Source organism: Atheta coriaria, unplaced genomic scaffold (genome assembly GCF_025399875.1).
Source record: "Atheta coriaria isolate IRGN ID8LTWV9N9 unplaced genomic scaffold, Caltech_Dcor_3.1 hic_scaffold_5_pilon, whole genome shotgun sequence".
Classification (NCBI taxonomy): Eukaryota; Metazoa; Arthropoda; class Insecta; order Coleoptera; family Staphylinidae; genus Dalotia; species Dalotia coriaria.
The window spans coordinates 10,462,057-10,487,980 of NW_027045447.1; the positions used below are offsets into that span (position 1 = coordinate 10,462,057).

General features: G+C 32.5%; 6 protein-coding genes across 7 annotated transcripts; 1 reads left to right on the top strand and 5 right to left on the bottom strand.

The window, feature by feature from the left end:
- Nucleotides 1-834: 834 nt before the first annotated feature.
- On the top strand, nucleotides 835-2,842 carry LOC135792291 (uncharacterized). 2 transcript variants are annotated; one of them, XM_065302918.1, is made up of 2 exons: nucleotides 835-983; nucleotides 1,051-2,842. In XM_065302918.1, exons 1-2 carry the CDS (start codon nucleotides 920-922, stop codon nucleotides 2,757-2,759), a joined length of 1,773 nt encoding a protein of 590 aa, XP_065158990.1. In that variant the 5' UTR covers nucleotides 835-919; the 3' UTR covers nucleotides 2,760-2,842. The 2 variants fall into 2 exon arrangements, with proteins under 2 accessions (XP_065158990.1, XP_065158991.1); XM_065302919.1 differs by having other exon boundaries at nucleotides 860-983; nucleotides 1,054-2,842.
- Nucleotides 2,843-3,254: 412 nt separating this feature from the next.
- On the bottom strand, nucleotides 3,255-5,457 carry LOC135792173 (uncharacterized). Its single transcript, XM_065302788.1, has 7 exons — nucleotides 5,085-5,457; nucleotides 4,801-5,022; nucleotides 4,652-4,735; nucleotides 4,499-4,588; nucleotides 4,352-4,435; nucleotides 4,096-4,299; nucleotides 3,255-4,035 (listed from the first exon to the last, which is right to left on the bottom strand). The coding sequence occupies exons 1-7, from the start codon at nucleotides 5,455-5,457 to the stop codon at nucleotides 3,317-3,319; spliced, it is 1,776 nt and encodes a 591-aa protein (XP_065158860.1). The 3' UTR covers nucleotides 3,255-3,316.
- LOC135791788 (uncharacterized) lies at nucleotides 5,451-8,048 on the bottom strand. Its single transcript, XM_065302327.1, has 8 exons — nucleotides 7,424-8,048; nucleotides 7,091-7,359; nucleotides 6,917-7,040; nucleotides 6,639-6,853; nucleotides 6,386-6,578; nucleotides 6,150-6,328; nucleotides 5,827-6,094; nucleotides 5,451-5,751 (listed from the first exon to the last, which is right to left on the bottom strand). Exons 1-8 carry the CDS (start codon nucleotides 8,043-8,045, stop codon nucleotides 5,615-5,617), a joined length of 2,007 nt encoding a protein of 668 aa, XP_065158399.1. The 5' UTR covers nucleotides 8,046-8,048; the 3' UTR covers nucleotides 5,451-5,614.
- Nucleotides 8,049-8,334: 286 nt separating this feature from the next.
- Nucleotides 8,335-14,247, bottom strand: LOC135792175 (uncharacterized). Its single transcript, XM_065302789.1, has 11 exons — nucleotides 13,715-14,247; nucleotides 13,399-13,661; nucleotides 12,997-13,335; nucleotides 12,326-12,941; nucleotides 12,140-12,267; nucleotides 10,094-10,811; nucleotides 9,636-10,028; nucleotides 9,356-9,570; nucleotides 9,099-9,291; nucleotides 8,861-9,036; nucleotides 8,335-8,799 (listed from the first exon to the last, which is right to left on the bottom strand). The coding sequence occupies exons 1-11, from the start codon at nucleotides 14,244-14,246 to the stop codon at nucleotides 8,395-8,397; spliced, it is 3,978 nt and encodes a 1,325-aa protein (XP_065158861.1). The 5' UTR covers nucleotide 14,247; the 3' UTR covers nucleotides 8,335-8,394.
- Nucleotides 14,248-15,103: 856 nt separating this feature from the next.
- LOC135791946 (uncharacterized) lies at nucleotides 15,104-16,049 on the bottom strand. Its single transcript, XM_065302552.1, has 3 exons — nucleotides 15,781-16,049; nucleotides 15,455-15,713; nucleotides 15,104-15,390 (listed from the first exon to the last, which is right to left on the bottom strand). Exons 1-3 carry the CDS (start codon nucleotides 15,925-15,927, stop codon nucleotides 15,209-15,211), a joined length of 588 nt encoding a protein of 195 aa, XP_065158624.1. The 5' UTR covers nucleotides 15,928-16,049; the 3' UTR covers nucleotides 15,104-15,208.
- A 484-nt stretch (nucleotides 16,050-16,533) lies between these two features.
- Nucleotides 16,534-19,321, bottom strand: LOC135792463 (uncharacterized). The gene is made up of 9 exons (XM_065303110.1): nucleotides 19,081-19,321; nucleotides 18,761-18,999; nucleotides 18,465-18,678; nucleotides 18,124-18,395; nucleotides 17,940-18,063; nucleotides 17,636-17,850; nucleotides 17,215-17,574; nucleotides 16,889-17,147; nucleotides 16,534-16,827 (listed from the first exon to the last, which is right to left on the bottom strand). Exons 1-9 carry the CDS (start codon nucleotides 19,118-19,120, stop codon nucleotides 16,646-16,648), a joined length of 1,905 nt encoding a protein of 634 aa, XP_065159182.1. The 5' UTR covers nucleotides 19,121-19,321; the 3' UTR covers nucleotides 16,534-16,645.
- Between the last annotated feature and the right edge of the window lie 6,603 nt (nucleotides 19,322-25,924).

A 25,924-nucleotide genomic window follows, 5' to 3' on the forward strand; every position in this document is an offset into this window, starting at 1 on the left:
GAGTAGAAAATACAAATTTATTTTATTTATTATTATTATTTCAGCAATAAATATCTGATTCATAATAAATTATTATAACTAATATTATAAATACGAATGTTTGACTGAGTTTGACTGCAATGTTAGATGAATTTTGGATCTTGGAGAATAACGTAGACTTATTTGAATTTTTTAAATTACGGTTTAGTTAAAAATATCTATCGGGACTCGGTAACTAGATGTGAATGTGGAAATTAACCACTAATTGCCCGCAAAATTACCAAATATTAGTATACGACGTAGACCCTACGTGCACAACGTTAAACTAACTATTTTTGTATTGCAGTATACATTTCTTATTAGCCAGTAAATAAAGTAAAATAACACTCATGTAATTATAACAATTATTTAAATTATACCTTAATTATCCTTTTTTAAATACCTGATAAAACCTATTTCTTCATTACGATTTATTTGAAAAACCGTCATAATATATTTACGTTCATTCTATAATTACAAAATACAAAAGAATTTAAAAAATAAATTGTTATAAAAATCATCGTTAAAGTGCTGATTTCTAGAATATTCCCGTATAAATTATCGTCTTGAAAATATTAGGTAGAATATTAATAACCAGACGTTATTAGCTGTTGAATTCGAATCACCTTGAGCTTATCAGTGCAAATTCTTCCATGTAACTAAACTTCCCTCCAACAAACACTAAAAACCAAATTCTTTTTTGTCATATGAAGCGTTAAACATGAGAATGGTGGGCAATTATTACAAAACCGAGCATGTGGCGCTGAATTATGTAAAAATATGTAAAATTTCAAAATCTGAAACATTACAAGAATTCCAGCCATGCGCGCCTTTTAACATTTAATTACGCTATATAAATCTGAAAAAACAATGAATAACTCGTAGTTGACAGGCCAAAACCATGAGGGCAATCACGCTGATATGTTCGGTGCTATTCTTGGCCATTGCATCTGCCCAAACTGAAGGTACCACACAAAAAAAAACAAATACAACTAAATAAAAAAATATTTTTTTAATAAAATAAATTATTAGTAGATCAGCAGCAATGCACCACCGTCTGCCAGGTCACAAGCCAACCCAACGTGAACAACGATGGCAGCTTTGTAATCTACATGAGCGAAGATGTAATCTATTTCTATATGATCCAGTACAACGCTTTTGTAGTCGTCAACATCAAACTGCGTCTTGTAATCGTCATTGACGGCAACAACGGAACCATAACATCTTTAAACCCCGACACAGGTTTTGGTATCATAACCAACATCGAAACTAATCTGGTGTTTGCCTTCACACAAAATTTGCAAATTTTCGACATCACTACCATCAACAGTGGTGACTACTCAGTTGTCGTACAGATAATCGAGTATGTTTATCAATACACAGTTAAGGTTGTTGGCAGTAACATCGATACCACTGAAATTGGCTACGCAGATTCCACTGTTATTCTTCGTGATTACTCTACAACCACAGACTTCACCCAATGGGTCTCCTACGGGGAACAGACTGAGGTTGTACAGTTGCTTATCCAGAGCAATACACAGGTTGCCGAAATTTTATTCAAATTGTTTGAAAGTCATGAATACACAGTTGAATGGGGTCCTGTTATGTATCTGATTGTTGCTACAGGGTCTTATGAAATCAATGATCGATTACTAATTGAATTCAACAACTTTGCTGTTTCAATCGTGCGTACTCTGTATGGAAGGTTTGATAGTTATCTGATGAAAGAATATTATTTGATTCTTGTCTCTCAACAAACGCAAACTACTGAAATTACGATTGAGCAGTATAGGAACCTGACATGGGTGATCAACGGAGTGGGTACCACCTATGAAACCCTCCAGATTGCTTTGAATGCATACGCAGAACAAACCGTTGTACAGACTTATGTTAGTACCATCAGTGTTAATGAAACCCATAGCTACGTGGCATACAACAGCATGCGTGAAGGTACCTGGTTGTTCAGGATCACCTACAGCCAACAACACTACGTTCAGGTGACAGCGAGTTACCATGATGGTTACATGGGTATTTTTGATCCTTCACAGGATTATACTATGGTTTTCACAAGTACTAATAAGTTTGCTTTGATTAATTACAAAACTGGAAATGGTTTCATTATTGATGGATTCACTCAATCAGCTACTTATCTTGTGGCTAATAGTGAAGAAATAATTATTGCGTTTGCTGAAGGCCGTTACATTGATGGGTTTAAGAGAGTGAAGGAATTAACCGAAAATACTGAAATTGAAGAAAATGCGTCTTTCAATGCCACGTTGTTCTTCATTGCTTTGAAAAATGGAGATTCCTATGAAAATATGTTGAGCCAAGAGCAGTTGGATAGTTTCCAGGCAGATTTTGCACAGCTTGCTGAGCAGTTATCCGAGGTTGACTTTGAGAATGGTTTTGGTATTAGTAACATTGCTGTTGTTATGCTAGCTGGACCTAACACCAAATTCTTCCAAGATGGTTTTGTTGCTTTGTTAAGCCGCATGTTTTATTTTGAAATTGCTGGAGGTCCTTTCTACAGAATCTGTTATGCTGGTATATTGGAAAATATTCATAAGGACTTCAGTGAACAGTTGTTTATGAACACCTATCAAGTTACCCTGTATGTGAAGAAGGAGAATAAGTCAAAGGAAGATATTATTGATTTCATGGAGTCCTTTGTACGCTTGAGTACTGAACCAACTATTGATGTAACTACAGAACAGTTTACTAGGGACGGTTCTATCAATTAAAAAATTGAAAATTATGTAAAACCGTGTAGATATTAATCATATGAGCATTATAAAATAAAAGACACATCCGATTTTTTTAAAAACAGCATTTAAAATTAATATATTTATTCTTTCAGTTGATCGAATTTGTTCTAGTATGCAAAGGAAGCAATTTATATCGCAGCCAATTCTCTCCTTGAACTGATAAGCCGCCACAAAAACAAGCAATGGAATCGGATTGAATTGTTAACAATACAAAAATTTATTGCAAACGTGCTTGCTAGAGCCCTCTTTCTCTGAGAAAGTTAAACACAAATGTTTTCAAATTAAACGGTATTTTAAAAGTAATGTAAACAAACATTTTAAAGATAACTTACATGACGCAGTGGCTTTTCAGTTAATTGTTGTCGGTTATGTTGCATGATTTAGGATTTTTCGATGTGTTAATGTTTATTTATTATTAGATTATATAGCGTTGGCAGGTATTACTGACAGTTGAAGATAAAACAGTAACACAACTGGTAAAAACACTTGTATTTCGTAAAATATTTTGCTTCAAATGTTTATGCAATCATTGATTAAACACAAATATATCCAACAGAAAGGATAAACAGAAGTTTTAAGATAAACATAATCAAACCGCCATTTAGAATAAAGTGGACAATTGGTGTTAGATCTGGTAAGACATTATTCACAGTGTTTCCGATTCCTGATGGAATCAATTTGTTCGGAATTTCCTTCAGAAATATTATCAGATTATCAATTGGTCCACTAATAAAATAGATAAGACCTGACGAGGAACTATTAAGAGATTGTGTAAAAATATCTGATAGACCCTGTAAAGTCTCACACGACTCAGTAAAATTAGTTTTCTTGCTTAGTAAAGTCTGAAGATCGAGAACTCTGTCCAACTTAACGATGTTTGCAATATTCTGTAGGTTCTGTAGTGTATTGAAAAGTTGTGTTAGATTGAGAAGATTAGTTAGGTTTCCAAATGGAAGACCGGGTAGGCCAGTTCCATTCCCCGCGAGGTTTTGTAAAACGTCCAACAGGAGAGCAACCTGAGTTAAGTCAGTCAGGTTACCCAGCGGTAACTTATCCAATCCAGGGATGCTACTGAGGTCTTGAAGGTTGAGCAATTCGGTGACATTTTTGAGAATATTACTGGCTTGGGTTAAATTTCCTATTGGTAAATCTCCTCCACCTCCTAAAAGTCCAGTAGCCAAGCCAAGAAGATCGCCAGCTTGAGTCAAGTTGCTTATGGGTAAACTGTCAAGACCTGGTATACTCCCATTACCTACGAGTATATCAAACTTAAGCATACAGAACTATAAATGTGATATATATTTTGATTTACCTAAAAGACCTTGAACTGTCCCAAAAATTTGTGTAAATTGAGTCAGATTGCTTAATGGTAGACCCTCAAGGCTACCACCTCCTAACAAATCGGTTAATTTGCCCAATAGATCAGTTATCATTGTCAGGTTACTTAAAGGTAAATTTTCAAGGTTAGCCAGGTCTTCTAAACTTGGTATACCACCTCCTCCAGCTCCTGACAAAGCTGAAAATGTTTAATATTGTAAAGTAAAATCATTAAAGCCAATAAAACTCACATAACAGGTCAGTAAGAGTTCCAACCAGTGCTGTTGCTTGAGTAAGGTTACTTAGTGGTAAGTCTCCAATATCTCCAGCACCTCCTAAATTAATTAAATTTTAAGCTTAAATTTTTTATTGGTTTAGTTTTGAAAAATTGAAAATACCTAATAAATCTGTGATTGTTCCAAGAACTTGTGTTGCCTGCGTTAGATTACTCACTGGAAGATCACTTAAATCAGGTAAACTACCGTTTCCTACCAAATAAAACAACTACTATTAGAATTGATGGAAAAAATAACCAATTTAGTATAATTTACCAAGTACACCAGAAACTGATTGAATAATCTCAGTTGCCTGTGTTAGGTTACTTAAAGGTAATCCATCTAATCCTGGTACACCACCTTAAATATCAAATTTTTTAAACTTTGTTATTAAAAACCAAAGTTTAGATTAATTATTCTATTACCTAGTAAAGATGGTATAGTATTAAGCAAAGTGGTAGCCTGTGACAAGTTGCTTATTGGTAAATTATTTAAAAATGGTAAACCGCCACTTCCTCCTCCCAGTAAACCTCCAAGACCACCTAAACCACCAGTTAAATTACCAAGACCTCCTAACCCACCGGTTAGATTACCAATAAGTGGTAAACCTCCAGTACCACCAAGCAAATCAGTAACAACATCAAGACCTTTAAAATTCAACATAAAAATTAAAAATATATTTAAATAATTATATTAATATTTAGTTTACCAGGTATATCTCCATTTCCTCCTATGATTCCTCCAATAAGATCCAAAGGATTACCCCCACCAATCAAATCGGTCAAATTGCCAAGTGGTAACGCACCACTATCCAACATATTTTGACCTAAAGCCAACAACAGACTGACTACATCAGTAGAATTCAAACCCCTGTCCAACAATCCGGGTATAATCTCTCCTGTTGCTAAACCCAATATGTTTTGAAAGACGTCATTACTAAGGACACTGTCCAAAATAGTTGTTCCACCAAGTTGAGTGAGTAAACCCAATATACTGCTTAAATCTTGTGCATTTGTTACAGTTGGAGCAGGAACAAAAGTGCCCGAAAGGCAAAGAAATATAATCAATGGCAACGTTTTCATTTTTGAAGGTGTACGTGCTTCAAATGACTTCTATTTGTTATTTAAATTATAATTTATACAAAAATTGTATATCATGAAATAATCCTATTGAGATAACGTTAATATTTTAATTACTTTATCTTATACTTTTAAATGTACATAAACGGAAATAGCATCGTCATTTTTTGGGCCAGTTGCTGCATTTTGGAAAGTTTTTCGGCGGAGAAGGCATTTGGCGATCTGTACCTACCTTTATCACCAATTGCATTCCTTCGGCCGAATGTATATCAATATGACAATGCAACAACCAGTATCCTATATAAAAAATAATAAAAAAAAAACAGTGATTATAGTATTTAATATGATTACGAGTAAATATGAATTATTTACCAACGTTAGTAGCCTTGAAACGTATAATGGTATAACCACCTTTAGGTACACTGACGGTATCTTTTAAAGGAGGCTTAACAAAGTTTCTTTTCAGTTGACCTTCTTTATCTAGATTAATTACTTGTTTTCTTGTCAGATTTCTACCGAGTTCACCCCAACCTAAAACTGCAAATGTGTAACCATGAAGATGTAATTGATGAAGTGTTGCAGCATGGTCCTGGTCCCAAAGTTCCATAAAAACAAATTCAACTATAGCATTTTTTGGTACCTATAATAATACCAATAACAATTTGAACCAAATATTTGTAAAAATAAAAACGTACCGTATAAATATGAGGGCATTGACAGAAATTGGTCTCACAACTACTATTTCTCAATGTTTTTTCATTGCAAAATGCTTTTTGATTGATTTCAAATCGCCCCTGGAGCAGAGGAACATCATACTCATGTGTATAAGTTATATGGTTTAATTGTGGCGTACGTGATTGATAGTTTTCATCAACTAAAATCAAATTTCCTATTAAACATCATATTAAAATGGATTTTAATGTAAATTTACCTTGTTTAAATCCATAATAAGGATATCTATGTTTTACTGGATGATCTATACTGCTCATGTCTAGAGAAACATAAAACTTGTGAACTTTTGAAGAATTCAAAGATGAATCTACTTTGTGTATTGACCTGGATTCATGAATGCCAATAACATTTGAATATCCTGTAGCATTAGCAATACTAACTGGATTGTAGATCTATAAATATTTGTATGAATCTGATTGATTTTTAATTTTTAATAAAATTTTGTTACTAACCACACCACCAGTTGGAGCTGATGTTGCATATGTAGGAAAAGTGCTATTTGGAGTTTCATCCAACGACCCTTCATAATGAAGTAAAGCCATAGTAAATGTTTCCAAATGGGAACATTGAAGATATCCTTTAAATCTTATGTAATAAGTGGAGTTTGGTTGATCTGCTTTCAGGATAAAGTCAAAACGTTCACCAGAAGTTGCCACAAATGAATCAACTAAAATTTGATTAAAAATATTCATTGTTTCAATCCTAATCAACGTGATATGCAAATATCTACCTTGAAAAGGTTCTAAATCTTCAGAATCAGTAGAAATGATTGTCATTTTATGTTGATCAATGGAAATCTCAATTGGACAGTCGTAGAAAGCAACTTGAACAACCCTAAATCTGTAACGAAATCCCTAAACCAGAAATAATATTGAAAAAATAAAAAAATTATAAAAATACTCACACTTTTGACTGTAAAATTAGCTAAAGGTGTCGTAGTAATATTTGTATTAGATTGATATCCTAAACCATTGACTAAAAGACCAGGAATCTTAATTTTTTCTCCTCCTAAAATAAAAGATTCAAAAACTTCTAAATTAGGACGATGTGTCCAATCTGTAATCATCATCACATGGGAAGACAGGTCAAAGTCATAGAGTTTTACATGGTGATTATTCTTTTTACTTTGTCGAATAATCATTGGGCCATAAACACCATCACCACGTTGCATTTCTAAAATGCCAAAATTTAAAAATTTAAAAATTAAAAACACTTTAAAACTATATCTATAACATACCAGAGTGAGAATGCCACCACATAGTTCCATAATTAACCGCAGTAAATGTATATGTAAAGTTATTATTATATAAAATAGGACATTGTGAAATCCATGGCACGCCATCCATATATTTATCTTTAACCATGTGTTGACCGTGCCAATGAATTGTAGTGGATGCACCATCTATAAGATTGTTCTCGACATGGACCATTATTTTATCTCCCTGACATACCTCAATTGCTGGACCAGGTAATTTTCGGTTTACCACACTCACAGTACGTTTTATACCACCGGCAATGATGCAATCCGGACGATAACAATCAGTGATATTATTTGGGCAATCAAAACATGCTTTGCTCATCGAGTAGAAAGTTTCAACGTTAAAATTGAAGAAACACCGTTTAATCTTTCCATCACATTGACGATTACAAAGTGCTCCATCGATATATCCACGTGGTATAGTTGATGGTTTTGTGGGAATAAGTTGGTTTAAAAAGTTCAAAATTTTTGGTTCTGGTAGGTTTTCTGATTGTACGAATAATATTGTGAAATAATAATACAATAGAATCGGGTGATACGCCATCATTTTGAATTTATTATCAACTGCAGTTTCAGTATTCGTATGTACTCGTAAATACATATTATATCTAGTAATGATTACTTTAATTACGGGAAATGTTAAATATTTAGAAATTTAGTACATTTTTTAAATTATTTTTGTTTTAGTAAAAATAACAGCCACGTGTGCATGAAACAGTTAGAATGTTATGTATTTCTACAAAATAATATTATTGACTATTATCTTTAGCCACACTTTATGTCCAGAAAAAGAATTAATAATAGGATGGTATACTTGGTTGCCTACTATACTGGTAACTTCCTACATAAGGTTATGCAATCAAAACTACTAAATATGAACGCAAAACAAGTTTTATTTTTATTTATTTTTATTTATTGACTGTAGCAACGAACACAACAAAAACAAACATTTAATATCTTGGCCAATTGCCGCATCTTGGGAAGTAATCAGGCACCGTGGGCATTTCCGAGTTCTCTCCAACTTTAACCACAATATCCATACCCTCACTAGCATGTACATCAATATGACAATGCATCAGCCAATAACCAACATTGTCGGCTTTGAATCGAACAATCGTGTAACCACCCTTAGGTACAGTCACTGTATCCTTTAAAGGTGGATTGACAAAGTTTCTATTCAGCAGACCTTCACGATCCATACGTATGACTCCATCAAGCGTTAGATTTCTATCAATTTCTCCCCAGCCCAGAACCCTGAATGAGTAGCCGTGAAGATGGATTGGATGCAGAGCGGGAGCGTCATCTTGATCAAAGAGTTCGATGAAGACAAATTCTACAATAGCATTTCTAGGAACCTAAAGAAAATTATTACAATATAGTATTTGAAATTATTAAAGAAATAAACTTGGTAATTACCGAAATGACGTGAGGACATTCACAGAAAGTATTCTCACAGTTCCTGTTGCGTACTGTGTCGGCATTGCAGAAAGCTCCCTGGTTAATCTCGAATCGAGCGGGTAAAAGTGGAACGTCCAAGTTTTTATGTGATATACGGTTGAATTGAGGTGTACGGGCACGTAAAGTGGGATCAACTAAAGTTTACAATATTAGTTGCATTTACTAAAATTTAAAAAAATTTAAAATAAATATTTACCTTGATTGAAAGCATAATATGGATATCTATGGAATACAGGATGGTCTAAACCGCTCATATCTACAGTGATATAATATCTGAAGACATTTTGAGTGTTCAAATCATATTCTAATGGTTCCATTGCAAAACCTTGATGAATACCTATTACTTGTCGATATCCAGTGGCATTAGCAATACTAACTGGATTATAAAGCTAGAAATTTATAAAAATTTAAAAATAATAATCAAATTTAAATTAATTTATCTTTTATACTGACCACTCCACCAGTTGGGGCTGATGTAGCATAAGTAGGGTACCTTCCAGTTGGTAGCTCATTCGGAGATCCTTCATACCTCAACGTAGCGACAGTAAATGTACTAAGACGTTCACAAGTCAAGAAACCTTTGACTCTGATATAATAAGTAGACACAGCTTGATTAGCATACAGGACAAAATCAAATCTTTCACCAGAACTTGACACGAATGAATCCACTATGGAACAGACAATCAAGCAATGAATTAAGAAATTAAAATTGTTTTTATGGTCTGCTTCATACCTTCAAATGGATCCAAATCATTAGAATCAGTAGAAATAATCAACATCTTGTGTCCATCGATGGAGAACTCAAGAGGACAATCAAAGAATCCTGTGTTAATAAAACGGAATCTGTATCTGAATCCTCGTTGAACAGTAAAATTAGCTGTTGGAGTGTTTGTAATATTGGAAGTTGATTGGAAGCCATAACCATTGACCAAGATACCCGTAGGTTCCAGCCAATCACCTGCTAGGGCATAAGCTTCAAAAACCTCCAATCTAAGACGATCATTCCAGTCGGTAACCTGGATCACATGCGAGGAGAGATCAAAATCGTACATATCCCAATGGTAGTTATCCTGAGGAGCTTGCCGGACGATCATAGCACCATAAACACCATCACCACGTTGCATTTCTAATAAAAAAATCATTTTTAACATTAAAACCAAATCAATTAAATTTTTTGTTTTTTAAACCTACCAACATGAGAATGCCACCAATAGGTACCAGGATTATCAGCCCAAAACTCATAAGTGAAGTTATTGTTGTAGTGGATGGGACATTGTGTAACCCATGGAACACCATCCATATATTTATCTCTCACCATGTGTTGACCATGCCAATGGATGGTGGTACCCTCGCCGTCCATAAGATTATTCTGTAGGTAAACCATCACTTCATCACCTTCACATACTTCTATTGCTGGACCAGGGAGTTGACGGTTGACTACCATGACAGTACGTCTGGTTCCACCAGCAACAATACAATCAGGTCGGTAGCAATCAGATAAAACAGTTGGGCAGTTGTAACAGGCTTTGCTCATTGCATAAAATGTCTCCAAATCAAAGCTGAAGAAACAGCTTCTTGTGGAACCATCGCATGGACGATTGCATCTTCTGCCATCGATGTATCCTCGGGGGATTGATTTGGTTTGAAGAGTTTTATATTCTTTGCTTTTGTTTTCCAGGTGGTTGAAGGTGGTATGTTGTTTATTTTTACTTTTTTCACTGATTTTTCCTTTTGATTTAGCTTTGCCTTTATTTTTACCTTTACCGGATGTGTTATTGGCTGAACTTATGTCAACCCAAAGTAATATGATGCAACAGAGCAAGAAAACCTTTTGGAAAAGCATGGCGAGACGCTTTTCAGGCGCTCTGAATGAAAACTGTGCACCGCTTGTGTAATATATATATGCTCGTCAGGAAAAAAATCGAAGCGTGTATATCGCTACGGCTAATTTCCCTGCAATTTCGCGAAACATGCATAGCGCACATATTTCTAAAAGTTTTTCAAATATGTTTGTTTTTTGACAGCCGATTAACTCGTATTTTAGAAAAATGATAGTGGAAAAATGCAACTTTTGGCACATTAATTTCGATCAGAATTTGAGGCACATTTGCAACAATGTATTTCAAGCGGTTAATCATTTGATAACACACGTAGCTAGCGCACCGGTTTTGCGGAAAACATGTTTTGGAAGTTACTACGTGCGCAATCGCAATGTACTTTTATCAGTTGGAAAATAAATCACACATGAAAACATCATTAAACTTTCCTTGCAGGCATAATGTGGGAAAATGGTTTTGATTTTTTGTTTAGCCTCATAAATTTGTCAAAATGTTTCCAAGTTGATTAATTTATTATTGTTGACTGTATTTTTTTCTATCAAAAGCGTTATTTCTTAGAAGTTGCTTATCGTTGATAATTTCTGACGAATTCAATAATTTCTTGTAAGGCACGGTAAAGTACTGCACATGTTCTATGAACTATGTTGGTTTGCAATTTTTGAATACTTTAAATTGTTAAATTGTTTGGTTGTTATTATAAACGATATTTATGGAAGAATTTTTTAATCATCTTATTTAAAATTAGCAGACATTTATTTATTTATTTGAATCAAGTTTAATGCACTGGAAACAATAAAAGTAGAATCATAAAATATTATAGCTGAGATAATAATGATTATTGAAGTTAATATTCTTTAATTATATTTAATAAACAATAATTTTTAATTTTAGCAAAAGTACCACTTAAATTACAGCCTAGATAAAAATTGCTTTTTTAAAAATTTGATTGCAATTCGTTTCTCAAACGTTTTACGAATTTATTATTTTAAAAGAAACAAAAGGTAACAAAATAAATAATTATACAATAATAATTGTAGCGTATTTCTGGATATCCAACTTTGTTTACTCTAATTGAAAGAATTCTATGAATTGTAAAAGTTACTTATTTAAACCATAACTTTAATTGACAATAATTTCTTACTTAATTTACGACTTACAAACTGACTGACTGTGTATAAACAAACTTACCTTTGCGTAAAATTCAACAAATTTTAAAAACTTTACCCTTTGTTTATTAAGTTGCATATGGTACTACACAGTACCATAATAATGTGAAACATAAATTGCCTATATTAAGACCATAAACATATTTTATTTACGATTTCATAATAGGTTGAAACAATTTTGCATAGTTTTTTATACCAACAAGTTAACAGAATCTTTTATTATTTTATTAAACAGGCCAATTTCCACACGTGGGGAAATTTGCGGGTGGGTTACTGATTTGAGCGTTGCTGCCTACCTTTATTACCAACTCCATTCCTTCCATTGCGTGCACATCAATATGACAATGTAAGAACCAAAATCCTGAAATTTTCCCAATAAAAAATAATTCATTCAACATTAAAATAAAATGATATCTCACCTGGATTATTTGCAACAAAACGAACAATAGTTGCACCACCTCTTGGCACATTTACTGTATCCTTCAATGGAGGATTTACGAAGTTGCGAGGAAGACTACCATGATTCATCATAAAGCCTGGACGCGTTAGATTGGGACCTATTTCACTATAATGAACAACAGCGAAACTAAAACCATGGAGATGCATTGGATGAATAGCTGGTGCGTCGTCTTGATCCATTTCATCAAACATTACCAACTCCACTACTTCATTCAAATTAACTTCTAAGACATGAGGACATTCACAGAAGTCCCTCTCGCAATTGCGATTCATCGTTGTTTCAGCAGTACAGATATCTGTATTCCTAATATTGTACCTATTTGCCATCAAATTAAAACTGAAAGGTTTGAAGGTAAGATGGTTCAATTGAGGAGTGCGGACTCTCTGGTTTGGAGCAACTTGGTTAAAACCATAAACAGTTGATCTGTGATTAGCAGGATGATCAATTCCACTCATGTCTAAAGAGATGAAGAATCTTCTTACGTTGTTAGTATTAAGCCCATTGATTGTTCTGAGAGATCTTAATCTATCTATGGTAATAAATCGGGCATTTCCGGGACCAGTGGGATTCAAAACCTATAAAAAAAATTAAAAATTTTAAATTTAAAAAAATTGACTGTGTTATTTGTACCAATGAATTGCGGTTATTAGCAGTATTGTAGTTAGGTACAGTACCAGCACCAAGAGGTCTGCTAGATCCATCATACGTCAAAGTAGCCAACTGGTAAGTCTGTAACCTTTCACAGAGTAGGGTTCCCTTCACACGGATCCAATAAGTGTTAACCGCTTGATTAGCGTTGATTAAGAAGTCAAATCTTTCTCCAGAGTTGCTGACAATGGAATCCACTTCCACAGGTTGGACATCTTGACCATCGCTGGAGATAACAGTTAATTTATGGTTGTCTACTGTTACCTCAAAGGGACAATCGAAGAAGTTAGCGTTGATCAATCGGAAACGATGAACATTTCCCTGGAAAACCATAAATTAATTGAAATTAAATTTATGTTTATGTTTTATGTGAATAAAACCTACCCTGCGGACAATAAAATTAGCCATTGGTGTCCCCCTGATATTATCATTCATCTGGTCACCGTAACCATTAATAAGGATACCAGTAGGTTCCAGGAACTCTCCATTTTTAGCGTAGGCTTGGAAAACATCCATTCTCCTGCGATTATTCCAATCCGTGATAATCATGGTGTGCCCATCCGTGTGGTAAGCATTAAAGTAAGGATTATTGGCAGGTGCCTGGCGGATAATCATTGGACCAAAATGACCATCACCACGTTGATCAGCTATTATCAGAAATTTATTAATACATTTTTCAATACCTTGATGACCAACTTACCCTGATGAGAATGCCACCAGTGGGTACCAGGTGTAGCAGCAATAAACTCATAAGTCATATTATTCTTAGCTAAAATCGGACATTGAGTAACAAATGGCACACCATCCATATATTGAAAATCTTTCATATGTTGTCCATGCCAATGAATAGTCGTAGCCTCTCCAGTCTCCATTTTATTTTCCACTAGAACCCTAATACGATCACCTTCACATGCTTCAATAGCAGGTCCCGGAATCTGACGATTGACAGAGGTGACTACTCGACGAATTCCACCACCAACCATACAATCAGGCCGGAAACAATCGGTGAATACTGATGGGCAATTGAAACATGCTTTACTCATGGTGTACATTGTCTCTACTCGGAAGTGGAAGAAGCAATTTCGTAGTTCTCCATTGCAGTTGCGACGACAATCCACACCGGCGAACCATCCACGTGGAGGTGACTCAAACCGTGGACCTTGACTTTGAATTTCCACTACATTTGCAATAAACAAGAGCAGGAATGCTCCGTAAACTCTAACCGAACCCATCTTGGATCGATTGATAGGAACGCGTTTGGATACGCGTGTTTTTTATACTTTTTTTGAAACAAACATGGTTGCGACACATTTGATAAACTGTGATAATGGCCGATAAGGTTTGCAAAATTTGCGTAAAATTTGAAATTCACAAACTTCTCAAACGCTGCCGTCACGGCGTGTGTTTGCTTTGCAAAAATTCTAATTACGAGAAGGCAAATGTTCAATTTGTGTGATAATTTTGTTAAATATTCAAAAATACCCAAAATTATTTTTCAAGGGTAACGTTTATTCATGTTAGTGTAATCTTCCGTTAATAATATTTTTGGTGATAAATCACAAATTGGTAGATATTTGTAGATACATCACTTTTAAGTAGTAATTGGTAATTAATTATTGTTTACTTTAATTGGCAATTTTAAAGTGCATTTACTTGTATCAACTTTTTGTTTACCATTACATTACCATTGACAGATATATTTTATGTGCATAAAATATATAAATTATATTCATATATTTGCCTAGTTAATTCAGTTCCCAAATATGATAAATTAAAATGCACAAAATTGCTGATAAGATTCACCGAATTTAGCTATTGTTTATTTTCATTGCACAAATATTTTTGTTACTAACTGCGCAAAATATTAAATATTTAAAAATATTTTTAAAAACAAAAAAAAAACATGAAAATTTCATTAATTTGATTTTATTTTTTCTTATAAATTTCTAATTGTCAAATACATGTCTAATAATTATAAGATCACCTTGTACAGTGCTCACAATATATTATAAACATCAGTGAATTGATTTTTTAATTGAAAATTTTCGATTTTATGGTTGCATTTAAAGGAATTAATAAACATTTGACATTCTTTGATAAAGTAATATATTTGCCAACAAATAAATCCTAAATTATTAGTTCTAAATGTTTAATATAAACAATATTTGCTATTAAACATTTTATCATTTGTTTTTTACAACAATTCATGTCCCTTTCTGCGAGCAATTCTTGATTGAACTTTTGCGTTCTCATAACTGCGACATTTTGGAAAATCTTGTGGCACAGGTTTCATGTCCTGATTGGAGCCAACTTTAAAAACCATTCGCATACCATCATCGGCGTGGATATCAACGTGACAATGGAAAATCCAAAAACCTAAGTTATTTACCAGAATAAATTAATAAACAAAATAATTTAATCAAGATTATAAAAATATTACCTGGATTATCAGTCTTAAATCTAACAATAGCATAGCCTCCACGTGGAACAGGAATAGTGTCCTTCTTGATAGGATCCTTTAAATTTCTGGTGATCAAACCGCGTTTATCTAAGCTTTCAATATCTGCTCGCGAAGTTAAATTTCCAAGGCGTTTCCATGCCACGACACGAAAACCAAAACCATGCAGATGCATAGGATGATGAGCTTGACGAACACCATTGTCATAAATCACAAGTTCCACCACTTTATTTATCGGCAACTATTAAAAATATTATAAAAATAAAATAAAAACTTAATTCAACTTAATCTTTAGATTTTTTACTTACTTCAACAACATGTGTGCAATGGCAATACTCTTTGGTACAATTCTTATTCGCAGACGCAGTTTCATTATTACAAAAATCTTTCTTAGAGAACGAATACCTTTCTGACAATAACGGAAACCGAGAGTCTTTGTATCCAATATCATTCATTTCCGGAGTAACTATTCTCAAAGATTCAGAAACATTATAAAATCCATAATAGGGATACCTGTAAGAAGTTGGATTCTCCACCGGATTAAAGGATAACTTGATGTATCTCGAACAACATTTCGGGTTTTAACTCGTCTTCCATTGGTTCATAAGCTTTCAATTGATTAACAAGAAGTGTTCCAGGTTCATCTCCAAGGAGAGGATTTATACCATTGACAGATATATTTTATGTGCATAAAATATATAAATTATATTCATATATTTGCCTAGTTAATTCAGTTCCCAAATATGATAAATTAAAATGCACAAAATTGCTGATAAGATTCACCGAATTTAGCTATTGTTTATTTTCATTGCACAAATATTTTTGTTACTAACTGCGCAAAATATTAAATATTTAAAAATATTTTTAAAAACAAAAAAAAACATGAAAATTTCATTAATTTGATTTTATTTTTTCTTATAAATTTCTAATTGTCAAATACTTGCCTAATAATTATAGGATCACCCTGTACAGTGCTCACAATATATTATAAACATCAGTGAATAGAATTTTTAATTTAAAAATATTAATTTTATGGTTGCATTTAGAGGAATTAATAAATATTTGATATTCTTTGATAAAGTAATATATTTGCCAACAAATAAATCCTAAATTATTAATTCTAAATGTTTAATATAAACAATCTTTGCAATTAAACATTTTATAATTTGTTTTTTACAACAATTCATGTCCCTTTCTACGAGCAATTCTTGATTGAACTTTTGCGTTCTCATAACTGCGACATTTTGGAAAATCTTGTGGCACAGGTTTCATGTCTTGATTGGAGCCAACTTTGAAAACCATTCGCATACCATCATCGGCGTGGATATCAACGTGACAATGGAAAATCCAAAAACCTAAATTATTTACAAAGTTAAATTAATAAACTAAATAATTTAATCAAGATTAAAATATTACCTGGATTATCAGTCTTAAATCTAACAATAGCATAGCCTCCACGTGGAACAGGAATAGTGTCCTTCTTGATAGGATCCTTTAAATTTCTGGTGATCAAACCGCGTTTATCTAAGCTTTCAATATCTGCTCGCGAAGTTAAATTTCCAAGGCGTTTCCATGCCACGACACGAAAACCAAAACCATGCAGATGCATAGGATGATGAGCTTGACGAACACCATTGTCATAAATCACAAGTTCCACCACTTTATTTATCGGCAACTATTAAAAATATTATAAAAATAAAATAAAAACTTAATTCAACTTAATCTTTAGATTTTTTACTTACTTCAACAACATGTGTGCAATGGCAATACTCTTTGGTACAATTCTTATTCGCAGACGCAGTTTCATTATTACAAAAATCTTTCTTAGAGAACGAATACCTTTCTGACAATAACGGAAACCGAGAGTCTTTGTATCCGATATCGTTCATTTCCGGAGTAACTATTCTCAAAGATTCAGAAACATTATAAAATCCATAATAGGGATACCTGTAAGAAGTTGGATTCTCCACCGGATTAAAGGATAACTTGATGTATCTCCGAACAACATTTCGGGTTTTTAACTCGTCTTCCATTGGTTCATAAGCTTTCAATTGATTAACAAGAAGTGTTCCAGGTTCATCTCCAAGGAGAGGATTTAAAAGCTTTAAAAATAAAAATAAATAAAAAGTTAGGTTATATTAGGTTAGAATTATTAACACATACTAAGCCTGTGTTTGGTGCAGCATTTTCATAATTTGGAATTGCCGTGGTTGGTCGATCATTAGGTGAATTTGCATATTTCAAGATGGCAACTTGGAATAAACCTTCAACGTCACACATTTCTAAACCTTTGACACGCATCCAATAAGCATCCTCGGTTTGATTTGCTTCCAGGATTACATCGTAACGTTCACCAGCGAATATATTGAAGTAATCCACTAAACAAAAGCAAAAATATTAATAATATTAATATTCTAATATTCTAATAAATAGAAGAAGAAGAAAAAACATAAAAATAATCACTTACCCGCTTGTGGTTGAACATCATGCCCATCACTACTGATAACAGTAAGTTTGTGGTTGTCAAAACTTACAGTGAATGGACAATCAAAGAATTCAGCATTAACAAATCTGAATCTGTAACGTTTACCCTAAAAATATTTATAATTCACAATTAAAAATAGATAAATTTTAATTTTTAATTTAATTACTTTCTCAACAGTAAACTCTGCAATGGGTAGCCTATCATCTACATTAACAAAATCCATGTATCCAAGTCCATTAATAAGAATGCCATCTGGTGCCGGGAGGTTGCCACCATGCACAAAATCACCATAAGATTCAATTCGAGTCTTCCTAGTCCAATCAGTAATCGAAACTTGATGTTGTGTTAAATCCTCATCATATAAACTAGCATGAGGGTCTTTAGCTTTTGGTACGTTTACAATTAACATACCAAACATACCATCACCTCTTTGCATTTCTAAAAATAGCAATATAACAATAAAATAACACGTTAATATTAAATTTTTAAAAAAATTTAAATTATTACTTTCATGCGAATGCCAAAAATGTGTTCCTGCCACAGCAGCTTGCAGACGATAGGTAAAATTATTATTGGATAACACAGGACATTGCGTCACAAAGGGTACGCCATCCATGTAAGGATTTTCTTTTACAGTTTGACCATGCCAATGAATCGTTGTGGATTCATCATTCATCATGATATTTTCCAAGAGGACTTCTATTGTATCGTTTAAACACACCTGGAAAATAAAAGTTATTGTTTAATTTTAAGGTTAGTTTAATTAAATAGATTTTAGTTTAGGTTATGTTAGGTTTAGTTACCTCTATAGGGGGACCTGGAAATTGACGGTTTACTGTAATAATATTCCGTTTAATTCCGCCAGCGACGATGCAATCTCGTCGATAACAGTCTTTCACGACGTCAGGACAGCTATAACATGCCATAGCGTCCAGGATGTAGTAAGTTTCAACTTGGAAATGGTATTTACATGTCATTGAAGTACCATCGCATTCTCTTTTACATGGATGTATCGGCCGAGTATTTTGTGCATAGGTACCAACTAAAATTAAATAAAATTAAATAATTATTCAACTTAGAAGCATAAATAAATCATTTTAATTATTATTATTTATTTTATTACCAATTAATGTTGATATGATGATAAACTCACTCAAAATCATTTTATTTTTGAGTTTTTGGGTTTTGCTGTTTAATTAAACGTTTGTTCTTCTTCTTGAGTTAACGCCAATTACTGTAATAATAATTAAAGTAAATTACAACTTGTGTTTATATACAAATTTAAATAGAATTTATCATTATGAATTGACAGCAATCGTTCAGCAAAAGGTACAAAATATTTCAGAAATGTTCAGCTTATTTAAACCGCGAATTGGTATGTGAATTACGGTAAATATATTCGGTGTATACCTGCCCATATTACAATTGTGATAATGAAATGTCACAATGATAAGAACCACGGGTGTTTTGCAATAAAAATTCTTAAAAAAGGAAATGAAAATAAACAATACAGAAAATTCCACTGTCATTTTTCTTCACTTTTTGAAATGCAATTTTTATGACAATTTATATTTAACATACTTTTATAAACAGAACTACATAGGAATTAAATTAAATTAAAGTAGGAAATGTTTTAATTGTTTTTGTTAGTATAACTATGGCAGGTAGGAAATTGATTAAGAACTAGTTTAATTTGTTTATTACTAAAAATAAACGGAAAATAATATAAAAACTGTAAAAAATATTTTTGTTTAATTTCTTACCTGACATTGTTACAATTATTGTAATTTGCTTAAAAACCACTATTATATAATACTTTATTAGATACCTACCATATATCTAACTGCAATAGTAGGCAATTTTTGTCGATTAGCACAAAAAAGTCATAATTTTATAATTTCACAGACATAAATAATATTTACCATAATACCTGCCAGTTGTTTGACTTGAACAATAAATTACACTTTTTGTGTAGAGAACATAATTAAAAATCATCAGGAAGCCCATAACACAACGCAGCGTAACATTGGTAATAAATTAAATGACTAATGATGCAGAAGCTCTTCGCCTCTTTCGGCAGCATCGCTTTTCCATCCCATCCCAGGTTTCCTTTATTTCTTCATTTTTATTGTTGTTCCAATGCTCTTGATGGGTGGCGCCGCAGCACGTCCGTGGCTTAATAAGCTTAATCACGTTTTAATTTTCTTCCTTGGGTAGGTATACGGTTTCATTGTAGGAAACATGTTAGGTTTTTTAAATTTAGCATGACTTCCCATAATATAACAAGAATAAAACTTAGATTTATGCTCTAAATCAGCAGTAAAATTGTTATTAAAATAGGAAAATCAACAGTCAAAGGCCGGGTAACTTGAGCCATAAAAATGGTTTGCGCAAATGCATAAAATAAGTAATATTATTTATGACTTAAGGTATCAAAAAAATTGTAAAAATATAATTTTTATAAAAAAAATGATTTTTTAGAGAAAAGGGATAGCTATCAACGAATTGTTGATTATGGAAGATTGGAAAATTCTCTATCAGATAAAAATATAAAATAATTATATTTCCAACAGTAATGGTAAAAAAACATACACTAAAATTACTAAAAGTGACATTTCAATTTTTGCCCAATTTATTCAATCGCGAATATCTCGTAAACTAAAAGAGATAAATAAGATCTGATTGCAGCGTTTTAATCTACGGACTATTCTCTATAAGATAGCATAAGTTAAAACGGAAATCGAGAGATGAAATTTTTCATTCTTAAGAAAAAATTGCCAGGGGTGCTTGATACTTTTTGGCGATTTTGATAAGCCGTATCCCTTCAACTATGTAATAGCAACCAACAAATTGTTGATTATGAAAGATTAGAAAATTCTCTATCAGATAAAAATATAATATAATTATATTTCCTACATTAAAAAGGTCGAAAAATGCCACTAAAAGTACTAAAAGTGACATTTTTCCATTTTGCGCCATTTTATTCAATCACTTGAATATCTCGTAAACTAAGGGATAAATAAGGTCTGATAAAGCGTTTAATCTACGAACTATTCTCTATAAGATAACATAGTTAAAACGGAAATCTGAATGATAATTTTCATTCTTAAGAAAAAATTGCCAGGGGTGCTTGATACTTTTCGACGATTTTTGAAAGTAAATATCGCTTTAATAAAGCGATAGCAACCAACAAGTACTGATTATGAAAGATTGGAAAATTCTCTATCAGATAAAAATATAATATAATTATATTTCCAACAGTTAAAGTCAAAAAATGCTGCACTAAAAGTACTAAAAGTGACATTTTCAATTTTTGCCATTTTTTCAATCGCGAATATCTCGTAAACCAAAAAGAGATAAATAAGATCTGATCGCTTGATAATTTTTTATCGACGATTTTTCAATACTTGATACCTCTTAAACTAAAAGAGATAACAACAAACAAATTTAAAATTTTTAATTTGAAATAAAATAATAACATGTTTTCTCTAAATATTTCACAATGTACATACTAAGTATAAAAGAATGTGTTTTTAAAACATAATTCTGCTATTTTAGTATTCAGCTATTTTCTACCCAGCAGTGACAAATTCCAAAGCAATAAATGTTTAAAAATATGCATCTACATAACCATTCTGCATTTTGTCAGCTTGACCGTGAATTAATGGAACTTGTTTGTCTACTTATAAAAATCCCAGGTTATCAATAACAAAAGCATAAACAGTAAAACATTAAAGTATGTAAAATAAAGTTGTAAATTTTAGCACTGGCTTGACACTCGACAGTCCTATGTAATATGTACATATTTAAATATGAAATTCAATTCGCACAGCGTTCGAGTGATTCCCACATTTTCACCGGAATTGAAAAATCGACACCGACGCACGGAAAACGCGTAGAAACACGTATACTACATTCATACAAACTTGATGCACATATTGGTATGGATATAGTGGCTCATGAGATCCCACAAAGATAAATCAGCACATGCTAAAGGTTTAAATAAAATTTAAATTATTTTTGGATGAAATATTCAAGTGAAGTTTTGTGATGAAAAAAATTGTTAAATCACTCAGTATAAAGATTGTAGTATAATTGGTGGATACGGTTTTGTGAAGTAACGCACCATGGGGTAGAAAAATCTCGTCCACAACCACTGATGCTTACTGGGCAGAGGGTGGAAAGATTAGACCGTTGCTATTGTTAACAGCTCGAATCGAGGTTTAAAGCTTTTACCCCAGTAAAATTACCACGCAGGTAGAAAATTCAAAAGTTTCAGTTATAACTTGATTTATTCTACATAAACCAAAAAGTTTGGATTTATGTTTTAATAAAACCACACAATAAAAAAAATTAAATTTTAAGGTTAAACATGTTTTAATGCTTTTATTTACCACCTAAACCTAAAATAATTCAATTATTACTTTTATATTATTTTATACAACAAGGAAGAACTCTATTTGAACTCATGTGGAACGGATGCAGTGATATTCGAGATGACTTGCATTCTGAAAACCAACTGCAACATAACGTGCGAAACCTAAACCTATAGTCCTCTGAACCTACATCTCACGCTGATGTAGATCAAAAGGGAATTCGCACGGAATTCGCATCCACCTACGAAAGGTCAACGGCGGAACAATTCCATCTGATACCGACCTCATGATCAGCTTGGACGCATCCGAGCGCAAACTAAATACCGCAAAGTTTTCGCTTTATTTACGTCAAATTCCACAAATGTAGGAAAAAGAAAAATGTTTTGCCTTTTCTATGACGAAATCTTTTTTCAGCAAATGCAGGTTCTGTAATAATTAAAATTTTTAAATTCTGCTTTCGGATTCTGAAAGTAGATTAAATTCAGAATCGGAAACTACTAACACACTTATCGATTAAGGCCCGATTGGCATGTAAAATACAATTTTTTAATTAAAACTGCCAATACAGCCTAAACAGTCAATGTTAAGAAAATAATTACATAAATAGTCGATATAGAATTTTAGCTTACAGAATCCGAAAACAGAATTTAAAAATTCCACTTATACAGAAGCTGCACTTGCTGAAAACAGATTTTTAAACATTAATTTTACCCGCCATTAGTTACCGCCAAAACTATATCAGCCTCCTTACACTTTCTGCGATCCGAATACCAAAACCTGAGTTTCGACTGTTTCGAGTCCAAATTTTGTGTCATTTTGCCTCCCAGAGTCGACAAAATAATGGTTGAATATTAGGAGAGCAGAAAGTTGAGGAGGCTGATAAAGTTTTCGCGGCAACTAGTAATGTGCTGCCTCTAGTGGTAACGGCTCGAAGCTCAAAACTTTCAGTAGTTTTAGTTTCCAATAAACAGATGGCGCTAGCATGCACTTTTTAAAATAAATGCTTTAAGGGATCGTTTCATATGTGATCGGGTTGAAATAACAGAACAAATTAAAATCAGAAATACTTAAAAAATATTATTTATTAAAGAAAACACACCAGTATAAATTTTGGAAGTACATTTGTGTAATTATCACAAAAGTTATTTAACATAATAATAAAAAAATTAAATATTAACAGTATGATGCAAGAATGGTCCTTCCACGATGTCAGACTCAGGTGCAAAATCCCTAAAACCATCAAAAATTAGTAATTTGAACATAAAAATGCAATTTTGGAAGTCAATTTGGTAAATAATCACAAAAGTTATTTAGGAGAATGATAAAGAAATTTAATACTTACAATCTGATGTAAAAATGGTCCTTCTACGATGTAAGACGCAGGTGCAAAATCCCTAAAACAATCAAAAATTAGTAAGTTGAACATAAAAATGCAATTTTTGGGGTCAACTTGTGAGATAATCACAAAAGTTATTTAGGAAAATGATAAAGAAATTTAATACTTACAATCCGATGCAAGAATGGTCCTTCTACGATGTCAGACTCAGGTGCAAAATCCCTAAAACCATCAATAATTTGTCCTTCAAGTATAAAAATGCAATTTAGGGGCTTAATTTGTGGGATAATCACAAAAGGCATTTAGGAAAATGATAAAGAAATTTAATACTTACAATCTGATGCAAGAATGGTCCTTCTAAGATGTCAAACTCACAGGTAAAATCCCTAAAACCATCAAAAATTAGTCCTTCGAACATAAAAATGCAATTTTGGGGGTCAATTTGTGAAATAATCACAAAAGTTATTTAAGAGAATGATAAAGAAATTTAATACTTACAATCTGATGTAAAAATGGTGCTTCTACGATGTAAGACTCATGTGCAAAATCACTAAAACCATCAAAAATTAGTAATTTGAACATACAAATGCAATTTTGGGGGTCAATTTGTGAGATAATCACAAAAGTTATTTAGGAAAATGATAAAGAAATTTAATACTTACAATCTGATGCAAAAATGGACCATCTACGATGTAAGACTTAGGTGCAAAATCTCTAAAACCATTAAAAATTAGCCATTTGAACATAAAAATGCAATTTTGGGGGTCAATTTGTGAAATAATCACATAAGTTATTTAGGAGAATGATAAGGAAATTTAATACTTACAATCTGATGCAAGAATGGTCCTTCTACGATGTCAGACTCAGGTGCAAAATCCCTAAAACCATCAAAAATTAGTAATTTGAACATAAAAATGCAATTTTGGGGGTCAATTTGTGAGATAATCACAAAAGTTATTTAGGAAAATGATAAAGAAATTTAATACTTACAATCTGATGCAAAAATGGTCCATCTACGATGTGAGACTCAGGTGCAAAATCCCTAAAACCATCAAAAATTAGTAATTTGAACATAAAAATGCAATTTTGGGGCTTCACTTGTGAGATAATCACAAAAGTTATTTAGAAAAATGATAAAGAAATTTAATACTACAATCTGATGTAAGAATGGTCCTTCTACGATGTCAGACTCAGGTGCAAAAATTCCTAAAACCATCAAAAATTGTATTGTCCTTCGAACATAAAATGCAATTTTGGGGACAATTTGTGAAATAATCACATAAGTTATTTAGAGATTGATGTTGTAACAATACTTACAATCTGACGCAAGAATGGTCCTTCTACGATGCCGTGACTCAGGTGCAAAATCCCTAAAACCATCAAAAATTAGTCCTTCGAACATAAAAATGCAATTTTGGGGGTCAATTTGTGAAATAATCACATAAGTTATTTAGGAGAATGATAAAGAAATTTAATACTTACAATCTGATGCGAAAACAACCTTCTAGGAAATAAATAATCGCAGCAAAATCCCCAAAACCATCAAAAATTAACCTTCGAACATAAAATGCAATTTTAGTCAATTTTGTGAGATAATCACAAAGTTATTTATGAGAATAATAAAAGTGACATTTTTCAATTTTTGCCCATTTTATTCAAACGCGAATATCTCGTAAACTAAAAGAGATAATTAAGATCTGATCGCAGCGTCTTAATGTACGGACCAATCTCTATCAGATACGATAGTTAAATAGGAAATCTGAGAGATGAAATTTTCATTCTTACGAAAAATTCAAGCTAAGGGTGCTTGATACTTTTTTCGACGATTTTTAAAATTCATATCTCTTAAACTAAAAGCCAGTAAACTTCAAATCAAATTACTGATTATGATAGGATTGAAAATTCTGTATCATATAAAAATATGTAAATAATCATATTTCCTACAGTGGGTCGAAAACACGAGTAAAAGTACTAAAAGTGACATTTTCAATTTTTGCCCATTTTATTCAACGCGAATATCTCTGTAAACTAAAAAAGAGATAATTAAGATCTGATCGCAGCGTCTTTCAATGTACGGACCAACCCCTATCAGATACGATAGTTAAAAGGAAATCTGAGAGATGAAATTTTCATTCTTAAGAAAAAAATTGCCAAGGGGGTGCTTGATACTTTTTTTCGACGATTTTGAAAAATTCATATCTCTTTAAACTAGTAAAAGCCACAGCAAACCAACAAATTGCTGATTATGAAAAGAC

Coding starts and splice junctions, on each gene's coding strand:
- LOC135792463 (XM_065303110.1), bottom strand. CDS start 19,120: ATGATTTTGAGTGAGTTTATCATCATATCAACATTAATTG. Junction 18,679..18,760: donor TTCCAGGTCCCCCTATAGAG/GTAACTAAACCT, acceptor TTTATTTTCCAG/GTGTGTTTAAACGATACAAT. Junction 17,148..17,214: donor ATTGCACACATGTTGTTGAA/GTAAGTAAAAAA, acceptor TATTTTTAATAG/TTGCCGATAAATAAAGTGGT.
- LOC135792175 (XM_065302789.1), bottom strand. CDS start 14,246: ATGGGTTCGGTTAGAGTTTACGGAGCATTCCTGCTCTTGTTTATTGCA. Junction 12,942..12,996: donor CTAATAACCGCAATTCATTG/GTACAAATAACA, acceptor TTTTTTTTATAG/GTTTTGAATCCCACTGGTCC. Junction 9,292..9,355: donor CAGCCCCAACTGGTGGAGTG/GTCAGTATAAAA, acceptor ATAAATTTCTAG/CTTTATAATCCAGTTAGTAT.
- LOC135791788 (XM_065302327.1), bottom strand. CDS start 8,045: ATGTATTTACGAGTACATACGAATACTGAAACTGCAGTTGATAATAAA. Junction 7,360..7,423: donor GTGGTGGCATTCTCACTCTG/GTATGTTATAGA, acceptor TTGGCATTTTAG/AAATGCAACGTGGTGATGGT. Junction 7,041..7,090: donor CTAATTTTACAGTCAAAAGT/GTGAGTATTTTT, acceptor TTTCTGGTTTAG/GGATTTCGTTACAGATTTAG.
- LOC135792173 (XM_065302788.1), bottom strand. CDS start 5,457: ATGAAAACGTTGCCATTGATTATATTTCTTTGCCTTTCGGGCACTTTT. Junction 4,589..4,651: donor ATCAGTTTCTGGTGTACTTG/GTAAATTATACT, acceptor TTTATTTGGTAG/GAAACGGTAGTTTACCTGAT. Junction 4,436..4,498: donor AACAATCACAGATTTATTAG/GTATTTTCAATT, acceptor TAATTAATTTAG/GAGGTGCTGGAGATATTGGA.
- LOC135791946 (XM_065302552.1), bottom strand. CDS start 15,927: ATGAATGATATTGGATACAAAGACTCTCGGTTTCCGTTATTGTCAGAA. Junction 15,714..15,780: donor ATTGCACACATGTTGTTGAA/GTAAGTAAAAAA, acceptor TATTTTTAATAG/TTGCCGATAAATAAAGTGGT. Junction 15,391..15,454: donor ATTTAAGACTGATAATCCAG/GTAATATTTTTA, acceptor TAAATAACTTAG/GTTTTTGGATTTTCCATTGT.
- LOC135792291 (XM_065302918.1), top strand. CDS start 920: ATGAGGGCAATCACGCTGATATGTTCGGTGCTATTCTTGGCCATTGCA. Junction 984..1,050: donor TGCATCTGCCCAAACTGAAG/GTACCACACAAA, acceptor ATAAATTATTAG/TAGATCAGCAGCAATGCACC.